The 17,159-nt window shown below is 62.9% G+C and overlaps 1 protein-coding gene across 3 annotated transcripts; it reads right to left on the bottom strand.

Annotated features, from left to right (window-relative positions):
* Positions 1 to 986: 986 nt before the first annotated feature.
* Positions 987 to 15,211, bottom strand: SIDT2 (SID1 transmembrane family member 2). Of its 3 annotated transcripts, XM_055132755.1 has the most exons (27): positions 14,771 to 15,208; positions 13,362 to 13,483; positions 12,985 to 13,149; positions 12,845 to 12,890; positions 12,538 to 12,639; positions 12,347 to 12,430; positions 11,653 to 11,752; positions 11,295 to 11,360; positions 10,251 to 10,344; positions 9,747 to 9,799; positions 9,058 to 9,129; positions 8,822 to 8,893; positions 8,577 to 8,639; positions 7,721 to 7,839; positions 7,492 to 7,565; positions 7,324 to 7,390; positions 6,796 to 6,869; positions 6,556 to 6,679; positions 6,314 to 6,431; positions 4,897 to 5,033; positions 4,577 to 4,685; positions 4,283 to 4,359; positions 4,089 to 4,135; positions 3,712 to 3,817; positions 3,100 to 3,210; positions 2,357 to 2,470; positions 987 to 2,285 (listed from the first exon to the last, which is right to left on the bottom strand). In XM_055132755.1, the coding sequence occupies exons 1-27, from the start codon at positions 14,951 to 14,953 to the stop codon at positions 2,223 to 2,225; spliced, it is 2,562 nt and encodes an 853-aa protein (XP_054988730.1). In that variant the 5' UTR covers positions 14,954 to 15,208; the 3' UTR covers positions 987 to 2,222. The 3 variants fall into 3 exon arrangements, 2 of the variants coding, with proteins under 2 accessions (XP_054988730.1, XP_004604770.1); XM_004604713.2 differs by lacking the exon at positions 8,577 to 8,639 and having other exon boundaries at positions 14,771 to 15,207; XR_008629322.1 differs by lacking the exons at positions 987 to 2,285; positions 2,357 to 2,470 and having other exon boundaries at positions 3,176 to 3,210; positions 4,089 to 4,160; positions 14,771 to 15,211.
* Between the last annotated feature and the right edge of the window lie 1,948 nt (positions 15,212 to 17,159).

Here is a 17,159-nt window from a genome sequence, read left to right as displayed (position 1 = left end):
ACACACACCCATCTCCCACACACACGCACACACCAACTCACACACACCCACACACCTCCCACACACACACCCATCTCACATACACACACATGCACAGCCACACCCATCTCACACACACCCATTTCATACACCGCCCCCACCCATCTTCTCACACACCCACACACACATATCCCCACACGCACACAGGCACACCATCTCACACGCACACCATCTCACACACACACCTCACACATACATCCCCCACCGTCTCCCCCCACACACACACACATCCGAGGAGTCCCCAGGAAGGACCCTGCCTTGCCAGGCTTAGCCCTTAGCTGCGGGACGCCAGGCAGGCACAAAGAACTGAACTACGGTGCCCCCTAGTGGCAGCTGCGGAGGAAGCAGGAAAGGGAGCTGGGGTCCTGCATTCACCACCTTCCTTCCTGGCCTCCCCTAAACGTTCTGCTGAGCTTGCTGAATCCTCAAGGCTTATTCCAAAACGCCGCCTTTTGGGGCTGGGAGCCAGCGCAAGACGCAGGCAGGCATGCACATGGCCCTGAGTTTTATCTCTCTCCCACGGTGACGTGGAGCAACCAAGGCCCAGGAGGTCCCCAGCACCGGGGTGGGGGGACCAGCCGGCTGTGTATCTCTGAGAGTGCTCCCACCCCTCAGGGAAGAAAAGCAAACACCGAAACCAATCCTCTGTGGCGACGGCCTGCTCGTGCCCTCACCTCTCTGGCTGCAGTCCAGCGCTGGGCCAGCGGCTGGCAGCAGGGGCAGAGGGGAGCAGGGGTGCCAGGTGAGGCTCAGATAAGGCCTCCCCATGGCAGCATTCGCTCTGTGGCCCAGAGCAGGCAGCATGTCCCCTGGTGAATCCAGGACACTGCCACATGGGGGTGGGGCAGGGCGGGGCGGGGGAGCAGGACCCAGGAACCACACAGCACTCACTCACAACCCCCCCCCCCCCGCGGGAAAGGCGGAGCAAAGGACGAGAGGCCCAGAAATGCACCTGGTTGCTTCTTTAATTGAATGCAGACTCATTCGTAGAAAACGCAGATGCGCCCGTAGCATGAGCAGAGCTCTGGAGGGGGGTCCAGACCCCCCTCCTCTCCCTGCCCCAGGGAGTGCCATAAAAACACATGGGGGAGAATAAAACACGCTGAGGCAGAGGCCCCTCCCCCCGCCAGCCTCCCCCCTGCCCCCGCCTTGGCATCTGGAACGGACCGGGAGGGGTCCGTTCTGGTGGGTGCCCAGAACTCAGGCCGGTCCGTGTAAACTTCAAAGTTCTGTGTGTGCGCGCATGTGGCTGCCCCCAAACTTGGCTGAAAACCCAAGACAGCAGGAGCCAGCCCTGGTCCTCTCAGGAGGCCGCCCAGGGCCTGCAGCTCCGCACTCCTTCCTCAGACAGGCACTGGGCGCCTTTGGCTATGGGGGCTGCCGCACGGCTGGGCCCCCGTGCACGCCCCAGCTCTGTCGCCTGAACCTTCCTGGGCAGTGTCAATGGCACTGAGAGGGCCCCCGCAGGGGCTTGGCAGGACTGACGGTCTTGAGAGAAAAAGGAAGGAAAGGGGCGAGTTGTTCTCCCCTCTGGCTCTGAGGAAGATGACCTCTGAATCCAGCCCCTCGCTCCCGGAGGCTGCTCCAGCAGGAGCCCCCTCTGCTGATCGGAGCCGGGGGGCAGCGCTGCCCGGGCCCCTCGCAGGCCTTAGCACCAATAGGCCGGCACCAGCTGGTTGGTCCCCACGGACCGACGCCTCCAGCCATCCTGGCGAGCTGGAGTGAGCAACGGCAGAAGCCAGGCACGCCCAGATGAGCAGGACAGGCTCACAGGCGCCAGGGCAGGGTCTTGGAGTCCGTGAAGAAGAAAGGGCTTGGGGTCTCTGGCTGAAGGCCAGGGCGAGGAGGGGCAGCATGTGAGCCATGAGACAGGCAGGGCGACACTTCCCTCCTTCCCATGCAGAGGGGCCAGAGAGAGGCCGCAGAGGGGACCCGGGGTCCCAACACTGAGAAGACAGCAGCAATGTAGCCAGTGGCTGGGGCTCAAGGGAGCGGCCTCCTCCCCGTCCAGGGGTGGCCGTGAAGCCCCAGTCCCTGCCCAGGAGTGTCCCAGATCGAGCCACGCTGCCACCAGCAGCCGGCAGCAGGCCGGGAGGCACAGTCCTTGTCCTGCCCGGCCGCTGAGGTCCTGGGTGGGAGGCAGTGGGGCCCCAGGCCCCAGGAGTAAAGCACGGCCGCCCCGGCTAGAACACGTAGATCTTGTCCCGCTGCACCGTGTCCAGGTCATCGTCCAGGGTCAGTAACACCTGGCAGGAGGACATCGAGTCAGGCCTGGGAAGCGTCAAGCGCCACCCGCCCCCGACCCTGCGGTGCCTACCAGGAAGGACCCGAACATGGCTATGGAGGAGAGGAAGTGCCAGATGTCGTGGTCGTCGAAGAAGTCCAGCAGGATGCAGTCGCGGTTGTGCTCCCGGGACTCGGCGGGGGTTTTCTGAGGAGAAGGCGCAGAGGGGCTGAGTGGCCCAGCCCCGCCCCTTCCTCCTGGCCCCCTTCCCGGCGCCCACCACCCTAAGACTCGGCCTTTGGTTCCTGATTGCTCAGAGACTGCAACAGTCGGCCCCGCCTCCTCCTAGCGCCCCACCCCTCCAGCCGGCCCCGCCTATCGCCAGCCCGCCTCCTACCTCTGCCCCACCCCTTCCATTAGCCCCGCCCACCACCGCCCCACCCCTCCAGCCAGCCCCGCCTCCTACCACTGCCCTACCCGCCCCCTCCAGCCCTGCCTCCTCCTTCCTGCAGTCCTTTACAGAGTGCAGACTCTGGGAGAGGCCACTGGGACTCTGCCCTGTGCTGGTGACAACGGCCATGACAAGTGAGACTCAGGTCCTCCAACTTGGCCGAGGCCACCGAGATGACCAGACTGACACGCCCACCACCAGCAAGCTCAGTCTTCACTGGCTCATGCACTCTAGCTAAACCTGCCTCATTTGCTACTCTCTCGCCTCTCAGGTCACCATATCTGGAATCTTCCCCATCACCCCAGGCTGTCTGGGAAGCCTTGCCTGAGGACTGAGTGAGGAGAGGCCGAGGAGGCGGGGCCCTCGCTGAGTGGCGGCCACCCACCTGCCAGGTGCTGAGTCCCTGGAAGAAGAAGAAGAGCGCGAAGCCCCAGACTACGGAGGTGCAGACGATGCAGAGCAGAGGGATGAGTTTGATCCTTTCCCCGCTCCGGAGCTGGAAGGAGGATGGGGAGCAGCCTGAGGGCCGGGCCTCGCCCTCCTGCCTGGCCAGCACTGGTGGCCTGGCGCCCCAGGTCTCCGGCACAGCTGCCTCCAGCCCCGCTGGGATGCGCCCCACCGTCTGCCTCCCACAGCCAGCGTCAGCGTGTGCGTGTGCCAGCAGCCTGGGCCTCCAGGGCTTGCCCACCCTGCCACCAGAGAAGGCCGCGCAGGGTCCTCTCACGCCAGGTAACACGGGGGTTCTCAGGGCATACCTGGCCCCCAGAAGCATCCACCCGCTCCTTTCAACCCTGCCCGACTGCAGCTGAATGGCCCCGGGTCTCACGGGCTTGTCTCGGAATGCAGAAGGCTCCGAGGGTGCAGCTGGCTCCGGGGAGCGGCCCCCACCCTGCCCCACCCACTTCTCACTGCCTTTCCGAGCTGCGCCGGGCAGGCGGTGCCCTCGCTCTTTCCCCTGGAGAGCGGGCGTGCATCCAGGCCCCCCCCCCCCGCTTACCTTCATAATGATGTAGAAGGCAAAGTAAAGCAGCAGGTTGCAGATGCCGATGGCCAGCAAGTAGGAGGCGAAGTCATTGGGGCGCATGATGAGCCCGTAGGCAGCCCTGGCATAGAAAGGCCTGGTGAAGCGGGCACGGGCTGAGAGCAGGATGCGCTCTCCTCATCTCGACCGTATTTTAACAGGAATATGCAGGGCCTGATTCAGAGGCCCTCAGAATGTTCTAGAACTCCAGGGGCTTACCCCTCTCCTTGTCAGCAGCTTCCCCCGCCCCAATCTAGTTCTCATGCCCGCTGCTCAGAAGGTCGTTCAGAGCCCCTCCCGCAGCCCGCAGCTGTCCACCCAGCCAGGCTACCACAGACAACGGCCAGACTCACAGCGACCAGTTGATGATGTTACCCATGACCAGCAGCACCATGCGGTCCTGGAGGGAAGCAGAGACACGGGGACTGAGAGGGGGAGAGACAGGGAGAGAAGTGGAAGAAGGCCCGAGTCAGCCGGTCCCCACCCCCATCCTGGGGCGCCAGCCCTGACAGGCGGAAACAGAGAGGCTGGGGAGCTGGGAAGGTACCACGTAGAGGGGCCCGCTGCACTGGCGGATGCAGTCCGTGTAGAGCACGTGCAGGATGCGCCGGCAGATGCCTGAGTCTGCAAGAGAGGGTGGTGCTCAAGTGCGCGGGAACCATCGCTGCAGTCTGCCGACCAGCTGCGCGTCAGGGCCCCCGGGGCTCTGGGGGGCACGCCTACCCCCCCCCCGAACAGGGAGGGGGCTGAAGCCCAAAGTCTCCTGCGGGTGCGCAGCCCCCATCCCCAGGCTCATTCCCAGCCAGCCCCTCCCTGGCTGTCACCCTGGGCAGGCCCTCACCCAGCTTCCAGCGGCCCATGTAATAGAGCTGAATGCTCAGCAGCAGCGTGGCGATGATGTGGATGACCGAGAAGACGATCCAGAAAGCCATGTTCCCTTTGCCAAAGACCTGGGCACGGGTGGGAGGGCCGGGGGTAGGGAGGGCAGGAAATGAGGAGGGGCTGAGGTAGCTGTTCCCACCTGCACCTCCTTCCTCTCCAGAGGTCAGGGTCACGCTGGGGCCACACCGGGGCACCCAGGGCTCAGGGAAGGAACAGAATAGGGGTCTCGACTACAGATAAAAAGGGGTGTGTAAGTGAGCAAGGCGAGAGGGGCCTCACCACGCCCAGCACGGAGAAGAAGATGACGATGGCCAGGCAGGCGTAGGCGCTGTAGGCACTGGCATTGATGTCCGGGTGCCGCTTCTGGTAGAGTTTCAGCATGCACAGCCCAGCGATCATGTACATGAAGGATGTGTCTAGAATAGGGAACGTGGCTGTGAGTTGCAGACACGCCCACTGAGCCTGAGGTATGAGCGTGGCAGGAGCTGCAGGCACGCCCACAGAGCCTAGAAAGGGGGCGTGGCCATAATTGCGGACACGCCCACATAGCCTAGGATTGGGTGGCCAAGACGCGCCCACTGAGCCTAGGGAGGGGGCGTGACCAGATCTGTAGACACACCCACTGAGCCTAGGATGGAGCGTGGCCAGAGCTGCAGGCACACCCAGAGTCTAGGATGGGGCGTGGCCAGAGTTGCAGGCACGCCCACTCAGACTGAGTCTGGGATTGCGCATGGCCATAGCTGCTAACAGGACAGGTATCCTAAGTCTCAGCAGGGAACTACAGAGCAGGGCACAGAGTAGGAGAGGCCTGGTCAAAGTCCTGGGCAGCCAAAAGCAGCTGGCAGACTGGCAGTCACCTCTGAGTCCCTGATACCCCGATGGCCAATACTGAGGGTTTGCCCCAGACACAGGAAGTGAGTTCAGGATGCCTCTCACCCTCCACCTCCCACCACCTCCACAGGGCTGGGGATCGAACCCGGGGCCTCACACATCAAGGCACGTGCTCTACTGCTGAGCCAACCCCACCCCATTCAGCACCTACATGACGGTGGGCATACACACACACACCCACACACACACTCCAATTCCAGAGAGTCCTATGAGGGTGAGAGGCAGGCACACACACACACACACACACACACACACACACACACACACACATACACACCCCAATTCCAGAGAGTCCTAGGGGCTGAGAGACAGGAACACACACACACACAATACACACTCCAATTCCAGAGAGTCCTACAGGGCCTAGAGGCAGGCACACACACACACACACACACACACACACACCAATTCCAGAGAGTCCACACACACACACACACACACACACAAACACACACACCCCAATTCCAGAGAGTCCTACTGGGTGACAGTCAGGAATCCTCAGGGGGCACTGAGAGGCAGGCACACACACACCCCCCAATTCCAGAGAGTCCACACACACACACACACACACACACACACACACATACCAATTCCAAGAGAGTCCACACACACACACACACACACACACACACACACCAATTCCAGAGAGTACACACACACACACCCCAATTCCAGAGAGTACACACACACACACATATACACACACACACACACACACACCAACTCCAGAGAGTCCTACTGGGGGAGAGGCAGGGATCCCCAGGGGGCGTTTGGGGAGGGTGGCACACTCAGGCCAGCTTCTCACCAAACTGGAAGTTGGTGTAATTGGGGCAGACGTGGTAGCAGGCACTGAGCAGCCCTTCCATCATCAGGGCAGTGCCCATGGCATAGAACAGGCCGAAGTGTTTGGGAATCCCACATTCCTGTCGGGGAGGGAGAGCGGGAAAGGGAGTGGTGAGAAAACGGGGAGGAAAGAGGGACCCTAGAGGGGAAAGGTCTGCGGGGCGGCCTGGGGCTGGGGACAGGGTTCGAGGCCACGCAGCACACCAGTGCGTAGAGGTCATTGCGCAGCAGTGCCCGGTTGTGGTTGATCTCTCGCTGCAGGATGATGAGCAGGAAGAGGAGCCCCAGCAGGATGTACCCCAGGTTGCTGAGGATGTTGTTGAAGGCGCTGGAGGGGACAAAAGGGGACACATGGCCTCCTTCCCACCTAGGCGGGCACCCGCAGAGCCCCTGGCCTCCGCACCCCCGCCCCGGCAGCTCACAGGGGTGGGGGGATGCCCCCACCTGAGATTGCCCAGTGGGTGGGCACAGAGGAAGTTGTAATAGCAGATGTCCTGGTTCCCCGTGACATTCACCACCTGCAGCGGGGGCGGGGACAGGGAGGGGGTTGCTGAGGGCCAGTGTCCCTGCCACCCACACCCCCCCCTCCCCTGGGTCCCCTGCTCTTTTGAGCACAATCACTGCCCACCCCACATCTGCTGAAAACCCTGGCGCCTGCACTGACTGAGTTCCTGCCCCACAGGAAAGAGAAAAGAGAAGGGAAACTAAGACTCGAAGTGCGAGAACTTTTGGTTCCCGTTATCAGGTCAAGCACCCCGGGAAGGCCCTGTCCAGGGCCTGGCCAAGGCTGGCCTTGGGCTCGGGGACAGAGAGGGACGTGGTGAAGGTCACCCAGCTGCTTCGGCAGAGTGGGGTTTGGACCCAGGCTGCCGACACTGAGCCAAGTGCTGGTTCTGGAGCCCCAGCAGGAGGCTCGGGGGGGTGTCCCAGAACCTGGCGGGAAGGGAAGACTGCCAAGCCCTGTGTCCTCACCGTCTGGTACGTGATCACCAGCTGCACCACAGGAAGTGCGTAGAAGACAGCGATGGTGGCGATATTCCTGGGGAGCAGGGGGTGGGCGGGCGGGCGGGTGAGGGGGGCGGCGCAGGACCCCAGGAGATCCAGTCAGTAGCAGGCAGGCAGTCCCGCCCCAGTTCTCACCAAAAGTAGATCTGGTATTTCTTCCGCAGGATGCGCTTGTCTTTGCGTGCCAGGTCGGCGACGTACAGGTATTGCTGGGGAGAAGCTCTAATGAGCCCCACACTGGGGACCACTAGAGGGGGGACAAGGGGGACCTCCCCCCTGCAGGCCAGAACTCGGCGGGGCAGGGGCCAGGCCCAGCGGTCCCGCAGCATACCAGCGGGGCGGGGGCAGGGGGGTGGCCGCCCACCTTGGTGCGAATGACGTTCTTGTCAGAATCGATGTCGGTCAGCGTGTCGTAATCGTCCTCCTCCACGGAGCTCATGGAGTCCAGGCGCGGCCTCGTGCCCACGGGGTCCGGGGAGCGCTCTAGGGGTGGGGGGGTGGCAGGAGGGAAGAAAGGGCTGCCTGACGGGCACGGACCCCACGTCCATTCCCTCCCCCCGGCCCCCCAGCAGTTGTCACAATTACTAGGCAACAGGAAGAGGCCAACTGTGCGTTCCGGCTGGGGTCGGAGGTGGGCTCGGGCCCTGGGAGGAGGGCACGGGCCCTCCTAGCCTTGCTCCGACCTTGCCCCCCGTGCCGAGCTGGGGTGTGCAGGGCACCTCGCACACCCCGGCCCGGGAATAAGCAGCAGGACTGGATTGGGACTAAGGCTGATTAGGAGGGCGCAGCCGTGTGGGTTCTGAGAAGACTCGGGCAGAGCCCCGGGGCGCCAGCGGGGCAGCCAGGCAGAGATGATTCCCGTAAGACAGCCTCGAGGCCCTGGCCCTGATCTTGTCTGGAGCGTCCAGAAGTTTCCTTCTGTGAGCCCTCCTGCCCAAAGGCCCAAAGGCCCAAGGGGGCAGAGCACGGCGCCCCCACCCACAGGCCCTACCGCCAGAGGCCAGGCTGGGAGGGTGCCAGAGGGCACTCCCAAACATCTGGTCTGGGGGTGGCTGGGGTGGGTGCCTGCTTCTCAGAAGACACAGAACTGGCAATTACTGGCATTAGACAGGGAAGCCATGCACAAAGCAGCCTTTGGCCCTGGAGCCTGCTTGGCCCCAGTCACCGGCCCTGGCAGGAGCTGATTGGCAGAGCAGCCCGCACCCCCTCCCCACATCTACCCATGGCAATGCACAGCTGCCGCATCTGGCCAAAGGGGAGGCGCCGCTTGAACTGGTCGTGCCCTTCAAAGGAAAGGGAAAGTTACCAGGGACGTGGGGCCGGGGAGGGGAGGGGAGGGAGGAGAAGGGGGAGACCACAGCAGGCCCAACCCTGCTTCCAGCGTCCGGCAGAAGAGGCAGCTGCCCACCAGGGTCACCAGTCAGCACCCGCTCCGCAGCGCGCCTGCACTGGCCTGCCCGCTCACCCGGGTAGCTGTAGGACAGGTCCCCGCTGCCTGTGCTGTCCACCAGCCCGTCCGTGGATCCAGACCCGTTCTCTGCACGGGGAAGGAATGGTGAGGGCAGCGACCGCGGGAAAGGGGCCAGCTGAGTCACGGCCGGGGCACCGCCAGCCACTCGGGGCCGGGCCATCAGCCAGGGCTAGTGGGCGGCTGCCCCTAAGGTCAGTGAGGCCCCCACCGCCACCGGCCTTGACACATACCGAAGGAGCCGTAGTTGTAAGCCTCGTAGGGGGAACTTCCGGGAAAGGAATCAGCCAGGACCCGGGGGTGACCTGTGAGGAGAAACCCAGATTTCCTGAGTCCGGGGGACAGAGAGAGGCCGAGAGCCTGGAGGAGGCGGAGAATCCGGAGGGAGACGAGAGCACAGAGCAAGCCTGCCTCCACAGCCAAGCTCCCTCCCGCCACCCCTCCCTGGGTGTCCCCAGTGCCCTGGTCAAGGATGCAAGGATGGCGTGAGCCTGCCGAGACAGCCCCGAGTTTCCTCCCTCCCCCCTCTGGACTCCTCGGGGGGCCTCATGCCCTGCACCTCAGCTTACCAAGGAGAGAGGCTGAGAGACAGGGTCCCAAACGGAGGGAGGACAGAAAGAGAAGGCGGGAGGGAGGGCAGGAGGGAGAGAGAGAATGCAAAGTTAATGATGCCCGAGACCCCAGGAAAGCAGTGGCAGCAGCCCAGGGCAAATGCAGATGGCCCAGGAGGACGCCCCACAGCTGGCTGGTGGCCATCGGGAGAGGTGCTGCCCATCTGAACTGTCCACCAGGTCCAGCTGGTCCTTCCTCCTCCAACCCCCGAGGGAGCCAGCCACGACTGTGCATCCCATGTGCTGTTTCCCCTCCTAAGCACAGCACGGACGCATGGCCCTGCCCCCACCCCCCAAGAGCCCCTAAGTACCGCTTTCTGGGCAGGCTCGGTCCATGGCCACCAGGAGGGTCTTCTTCCTCTGCCTGTGGGGACAGAATCCGGAGGAAACCAGAGGTGGGGATGGCATGAGCGGCCTGTGCTCCCCCTTCCGCCCCGGGCCCCTCTCTCCCACCCATGGTTCTGGCATTGCTCCCCTAAAGCCACAGAGGCCAGGGCTGGAGCAATAATACAGCAGGGAGGGTGTTTGCCTTGCATGCAGCCGACCCGGGTTCGACCCCCAGCATCCCACAGTAATTCCAAGCATCCCAGGAGTAATTCCAAGCACCGCCAGGAGTGCAGAGGCAGGAGTAACCCCTGAGCATCACTGGGTGTGACCCCAAAAAGGGAAAAAAAAAACAGCCATGGAGGCTGAGGGGGGTCCCAGCCAGACTGCCCTGTAGGCCGTGTGGAAGACAAGGCCGGGCCCCCTCAGAGCCTGCCAAGGGAGGCCTCTCCCCTCGGCCCCCCACTGGCAAGGCCACGGTTCCACTTTACCTCCAGTTCTCCCAGCAGGCCAGGAGGACAGTCAGCAGGTAGAAGGAGAGAAATATGCCCAGGCAGAAGAGCATCCCGCCAACATAGGCCTCGGCTGTGGGCAGGGGACGGGAAGGGGAGTCAGGTGGGGCGTCTCTGCTCTGCCCGCCACCACGCCACCCTAGACACCCCGCTCTCTGTTAGAGCCTTCCCCGGTCCTCCCGTCTCGAACTCTCCATCCTGGCCTGACCTTCCATCAGAGCTCAGGGGCCAGGTTGCCTAGGAAGCCTTCTCTGTCCTACTCCCGTGACCTGTCCACTGCGTCACACATGTTCCCCTGTCCCCCCTTCCCCAGCAGCCTCCTGTCCCTCATCTGGGGCTCCCCGGGGACCACAGCCTCAGCACAGCACCCAGACATATACAGAAGGTGCTCAGCCAATATTTGCTGAATAAATAATTCAAGAAAAGGCAGCTTCTTGCCCCCGCCCATCACGGTCCTTTATTTTTATATTTTACTTTCCAGTTTACAAAAGGCTCCCTTTAGCCACTTAGTAAATATTTACTGAGCGTGGCTGAGGGGCCTAGAACTTTCCTATGAATTTTGTACCAAACCTCACAGCCTAGAGAGACTCCTGGGCCAGGCTCTCTTGCCCTGTTCTAGAGGAGAGCAAAGGGGCCCCATGAGGTCACACTCTTAAAAGTGGCAGAGAGGGGCTGGAGCGGTGGCACAGTGGGTAGGGCGCTTGCCTTGCATGCAGCCAACCCCGGGTCCGATCCCCAACCTCCCATATGGTCCCCTGAACCTGCCAAGAGTGATTCCTGAGTGCAGAGCCAGGAGTAACCCCTGAGCATCGCTGGGTGTGGCCGTCAAACCAACCCCAAAAAAAGCAGTAGAGGAAGACCTGAAACAGTCACAGCTTCCTGCACCCCTGAACTCCCCTCGGGGCCTTCCGGGGTGAAGCAGAACACCCCTTCCCGCTCAGACCACGCCTCCCCCAGGCACGGGACACGGCACAGAGAGGAAAGGCCCGAGGCTGGTGCCCGCCACTCAGCGCCCACACTCACACGTGACTGCCCGCGAGACCAGCACTGACAGGGTTTTCTGGCGGTGTCCTTGATCAACCGGTTCATCTGGAAGCGAAATGTCAAATGGACTGAGGAAGTGGCCGCGTGGACTCGTCGTAGCTTGGCTCGAGTCGGTGGGATCAGGCCTGGGAGAGTCCGGGGCCGAACCCCCGAACCCCACCGGGCCCGCCTGGCAGCAGGGCAGGCTCTCTTGCTGCCCGGAAGCGCCTTCCGCCCGCCAGGGAGAGCGCCCGGTGGGGCTGGAGCACCTGCCCTGCGTGCGGAACCCCAGGGGTCCAGGCCTGGCGCTGCCCGGTGTGCGGCTGCCTCCCCCTCCGAAACAGAGAAGACGCTGTACCTTCCACAAAGGGGTAGTAAGGCAGGGAGCCCCCACACGCCAGGTCTTCCGTCTTCACCACCACCACCACGTAAAAGCTGTTGCTGGGGAAGTCTTTGCGCTGGTGGGGGGGGAGCGGGCAGGTGAGCACCAGTGGCAGCCCCGGCTCCGTCTCCGCAGGCCTTCTCGGGGCCAGAGAGGACTCGGTGCAGACTCCCCTCCCCACATATCATCTGACTTAATCGTTCACCCCACAGCATCTCCAGAGATGGGTGCCGGGGGCCTGCGGAAGTCTCCAGAGCCCGCTTAACACCAGGCATCCCGGGGGGAGGTGGGGCAGGGAGCATCTGGGGTCAGGGCTGGCACCTGCCACCCATGCTGCGTGCAAGTGAGCAGCTGTGTGTGTGCCCCCTATCGTGGAACGCACAGGGACCCCCACCCAACACACAGGGGTGTTGGGAGGGAAACACGCAACCCCAGTCGGGAGCCCGATTCAGCCTTCACCCAGGACACGTCCAGGTCCCTCCAGTGAGCTGGAGTGAGTGGGCCTGCCCAGCCAGAGGGGGGCTGCCTTGTGCGCCCATCATCCCGCAGAATCTCGGGGGACAGGAACAAGACTCAAGTCCGGCTGCGCAGAGGACGAGAAGGGGCAGCACGCGGCCACCCCCCCACCCAGCCCTGCACCCCCGGGGCCCAGACCGGGCACGCTGCCCACCTGCACGGTGATGGCCGCTTTCTTGGTCATGGTCTGGTACATGCCGATGAAGGCGACGTTGTTGTCCAGATCGTAGACGGGGCACTACAGGGGGAACGGGAGGCAGGTGGGCAAGGCCTCGGGCCCTGGCCCTTCCTGGCAGCCACCCTGCTCCCCGGTTGGGGGTGGGGGTGGGAGGGAGACCAGCTTACCAGGATGTCTTGGATGGAGATGACCGAGCAGGGGAAGGCCGTATTGGACGTCACCTTGACAATCACAGAGTCCACACCCTCCGGGAACTCATACTTGAAGAACTGAGGGTAAAGGAGGGGTGAATGGGGAAGAGTTCCGTCTCCTGAGGGCACAGGCACTGGCCCTCCCAAAAGGGGCCTGTGCGGCCTGTGGAGGCTGGGAGGTGGAGGCTGAGGGGGGCAGTGGTGGAGGAAGGACGGAGTCATAGCAGCACCATTCCCGGTACAGTCCGTGCACTGTCCCCCATGTCCTGCCCCCAGTGCTCACCTGCGGCTGGGCGGCGGTCGTATTGAAGCTGAACTGTTCTCCAGTCCTGGGGGCAGTGGGCAGAGAAGAGCCCCAGTAACTCCAGGGCAGGGGAAGGAGCCCACCCCGGGGTCCCCGGGGGACGCCCCCCACGGGCAGACCTGAGCACAAAGTCATCGATCCGGCTGACCCGAAGCTGGTACGTCGTGTTGACGGGAGACAGCGTGGAAACGTCCACGTAGAAGAACTGGACCTCAGACTCGTTCTTGGTCGGGGGCTGACACAGCGTCCGTTCCACCTTTTGGTAGAGGTACTTGCGCTGATATCTACGGGTCAGGATGAAGCTGGGCGTCAGGACGGGGTGACTGTCCCGGCCAGCATCTCCCCCCCATCTTCACCACCTCTCCTGGCTCTGCCCCATTCGGGTGCCCAGCTCTAAGCCGACTGGCCTGGCCCTCAGGCTGTACCCCACCGCTGGGCTCAGGGAATGAGGGCGAGAAACCCTGCCGGGGGCGCTGACCCCTGCGGTCCTACTCACAGTCCTCGCAGGATTAGGGGCGCCTGGAAGGACACCACAGCCTCCTTCTGGCGGACCACGAGGAGCAGAGGCGCGCCCCTCTGCTTGTTCGTGACGTTCACCGACACCCGCACGCCCTCGGTCTGCAGAGAGACACAGCCATGGCCCCCGGGGCCACGGAGACACCTGCCCTGGCCACCCACAGTCACAGGGTGCTGCCCCCATCCTGCCTGAGCGGCTCCCTCTCCTCCAGGAGGGACAGTTAGCGGGCAGGCTGGTGGCTGAACGTGGCTCCAGGGTGGCAGGGCTGACCCAGGCCAGAGCAGGAAGCACGTTGGGGCTTCCCCATCCCTCCCACCGATGTAAACAGGGTTGCAGACGGTACTGCCAGATGCTTCCTTGGGAGCCAGGAAGCTCCTATTTAAAAGGATGCATAGGCCAGAACCTAGGAGTGATGGGAGAGGAACTGCTGAGAGCCACATTGTAACATTAGATCTGACCTGGGAGGGGCCAAATTGGTTTGCCATCCTAAAAAAGAGGGGGACTCATGCAGGCGCATGGAGGGCTTGTGCACAGGGCAGCAGGGGGAAGTAGGCCCCTCAGTGAGACCTGGGGTGCATCTCCCATAGAGCAGAGGCTGCAGTCACCACATGCCCCAGTGTGGGGGAAAGGAGGAAAGGGCTCCCCCTTAAAAAACCTCATTCCCACCTGTCCCCCTGCTCCTCAGTGAGGACTGGGCTATAGGATTGGACCAAGCCTCAGCTCAGCAAGTGCTGCAGAGTCCCCAACCCCAGCAACCGGTGGCATCAGGAGGGGTGTGTGTGTGGGGGGGGGGGGGGGGGCGGTGGTGGAAAGAGAGGTGACAAATGCGGGACAATCTGCACGGTTCACAAACTCCCCTTCTCCTCCCACAGGCTTGGACGGGCCTTATCTCTGCCCCAAGGCCAGCTGGCTTTCTGAGGCTGGAAGTGCCCAGGTCTGGGAGCTCCCTGGGGCCACCAACCCCGGGCCACCTCCCCAGGGATCCGTGGGCTCTAACATGCCAGGGCAGAGCCTTTCCAAGTTGCAACCTGTTTCATTCCCCAGGGGGTTTTGGGCCAGCCCAGGAGCAAGCCTCTTCCCGTGCACCCAGGCAGGGGGCTAGCAATTCCGGGTGCTGGGCAGGGCAGGGGGGAGGGGGACAGGCCCGTCCCGTGGGAGCAGAGCCCGGGCGCAGGAGGGCACTAAGCGAGCGTGGGAACCAGACCACTTAAGAAGGGTCGGGAGGAAGCTCCAGAAAGGTCTGGTCTGGACGTTCCAGCGCGCACGCTGTAAAACGAAAGCTGGGTGGGGGTGGGGTTGGGGGCCAGGGCTCCCGCGAGGCGAGCGCGGGTCCGAGTCCGAGCCCCGCCGGCCCTCCCGAGCTCCCCCCGGCCCGCCTGGTCCCTCACCCGGTTGCGGGTCACGGTGTGGTTGAAGGTGTAGATGTTGACCAGCTCGCTGTTGACCTCGTCCACGTAGAGGTGCTCAAACTCCGCGTCCTTCTGCGAGACGTTCTTGGGCCCCAGGGACCCCAGATGGCCCTGGACCGAGGCCACCAGGAGCGCCACGAGGGGCAAGGCCGGCGCGAACATGGCCCTGGCCGGGCGGCGGGGGCGGCGGCGGCGGCGGGCGGCTGGACACCTCCGGGGCGGCTGGCGGCTCCGGCCGCGGCTTCCAGCATCTCACCCGGGACCAGAACTTTAACCCCGGACCGAGATTAGGAAACGTCCCCTCCCAGGAGCCGCTCCCAGGGGCGGGGAGCAGGGCCCCGCGGAGGGTCCCGCGGCGCGGGGGCCGTGCCGGCCCGCAGCCCTTGCGGCCGCTGCCCCCCGGGGGGCCGCGCGAGCGGGGGGCGGCCGGTTGCCGGGAGCCCGGGGGACGCCGCGGCGCGGGGGACGGCGGGAGGGCGCGCGGGCGCGGGCGCGGGGCCGCGGGCAGGGCCGAGTGTCCGCGCCGAGGGGCGTGCGCGCGGGGGGTGAGCGCCCGCAGCCGCGCCGCGGGGCTGTCGGGGCGACGGGCCCTTTAAGGCTCGGGGGCTCGGGCCGCGGGCGGGCGTGCGGCGCCGCGGGGCGGTAAACAGCGGGGCGACCGCCACGCCCACTGACGTCAGCGAAACTGACACGCATTTAAAGGGCCAGGCCCGGGGCTGCACCTTAAAGGGGCTGCGGCAGCGCCGCGCGCGCGCCGGGTGAGAAGCAGCGTCCACCGCCTCCGCAGTCACTGGGAAACTTCAGAAGCTGACCTTGTCCGACGTTTCTTCCTAAAGGCTCTCTCAACTTGGAGTGTAGACACACACACACACACACACACACACACACACACACACACACACGTTCACGCCCCCCCCATGCTCCTCCTCCTTCCACTCCCCCCGACACCCAACGCCCCCATGACCACCAACATCCTCCTGAAAATTATGGGCTCTCCCCAAGTGTGGGTTCTTAGGGCGGACAGACACAGACACGCAGGAGCCCACCCCACCCTGGCTGAGCAGAAGCTGGGGCGGAACTGCCCGCGGAACCTGCGTGCAGTGGCCACTCAGCAACTTCTGAGGCTTATCTCTCCTTTTCTTCGGGGCAGAGGCAGCTACAAAGCTCATTGAAACACAGTGACTTTTCATCCCATGCACCGCGCGCGCGCGCGCGCGCGCGCACACACACACACACACACGCACATGCACACACACACTCACACGCATACACACACACGCGCGCGCGCACGCACACGGACACGTAAGAAAATAAACAAATTTGGGCCAGAGAGATAGATAGGTCAGCGCACTGAGCACTCGCTTTGCACGAGGGAGGCCTGGTGAGTCCTGGCACCGCATGAGTGAACCAGAAGCACAGAGCAAGGAGAGGCCCCTGAGCACACAATAAATAAATAAAATGTCCGGGCAGGGTCAGGGAGATGGCTCAAAGGGCTGGAACACCAGCTTTGCCTGTGGGAAGCTCAGGTTCAATCCCTGGCATGATATGGTTCCCATCACCAGCCACGGCACTAGAATAATATCTACACACTGAGTGTGGCCCCAAATAAGCGGAAAAGTAAAAGATCAGCTGGGACCCAATACTACAGCAGGAATATGCTTTCTGGGTTCAATCTCTGTGCCGGGTAGGGTCGCCCAACAATTGCCAGGAGTGATGCCTGACCTCAGAGCCAGGACTAACCCTGAACAGAGCCAGGTATTGCCCAAAGACCAAAAGAAACATTTTTTTTTTAATTGAGGAATAGGGGCCAAAGTGACAGTAGAGTGGCAATGAGGTAATTGTCTTGCATACAGGGAGACCCAGTTTGATTCCCAGCATTCCATCTAGTTTCCTGAGCCCACCAGGAGTAATCACGGAGCCAGGAGTACCCCCGAGCTTAGCCAGATATGGCCCAAAACACCTTTGTCTTTATTTTTAATTTAAAATTAAATTAAAAAATTTACTTGAAGAGGAGCTGGTGCAATATTATAGTAGGTAGGGCAGGGTGTTCTCCTGGATCGGATCCCCGGCTCCCCCACAATCCACCCTCACCCACCAGCACCACCGTGAATAATTCCTGAGTTCAGAGCAGAGAGTGACCCCTGAGCATTGCGGGGTGTGGCCCCCAAACAAAAAACAAACAAGAAAGAAAGACTTGAATAAGAGAAAAAGAAAGATACATGTTCAAAAGAACACAGGTTCCCAAAAAAAAAAAAAAAAAGCAAAAAAAAGAATAAAGGGGCTGGAGAGATAGCACAGCGGGTAGGGCGTTTGCCTTGCACGCGGCCGACCTGGGTTCGAATCCCAGCATCCCATATGGTTCCCTGAG

The sequence above is a fragment of the Sorex araneus genome, chromosome 3 (genome assembly GCF_027595985.1).
Source record: "Sorex araneus isolate mSorAra2 chromosome 3, mSorAra2.pri, whole genome shotgun sequence".
Lineage (NCBI taxonomy): Eukaryota > Metazoa > Chordata > Mammalia > Eulipotyphla > Soricidae > Sorex > Sorex araneus.
This window is presented reverse-complemented; position numbering and strand designations above follow the sequence as displayed.

Bases quoted from the DNA above. Each gene is read 5' to 3' on its own strand.
- SIDT2 (XM_055132755.1), bottom strand. From the start codon at position 14,953: ATGTTCGCGCCGGCCTTGCCCCTCGTGGCGCTCCTGGTGGCCTCGGTC. The intron at 8,640-8,821 runs GTGAGCGGGCAG...TTTCCTTTGAAG, and splicing joins CCTGTCCTACAGCTACCCGG to GGCACGACCAGTTCAAGCGG. The intron at 3,818-4,088 runs GTGAGTCTGGCC...TTTCTATGCCAG, and splicing joins AACATCATCAACTGGTCGCT to GGCTGCCTACGGGCTCATCA.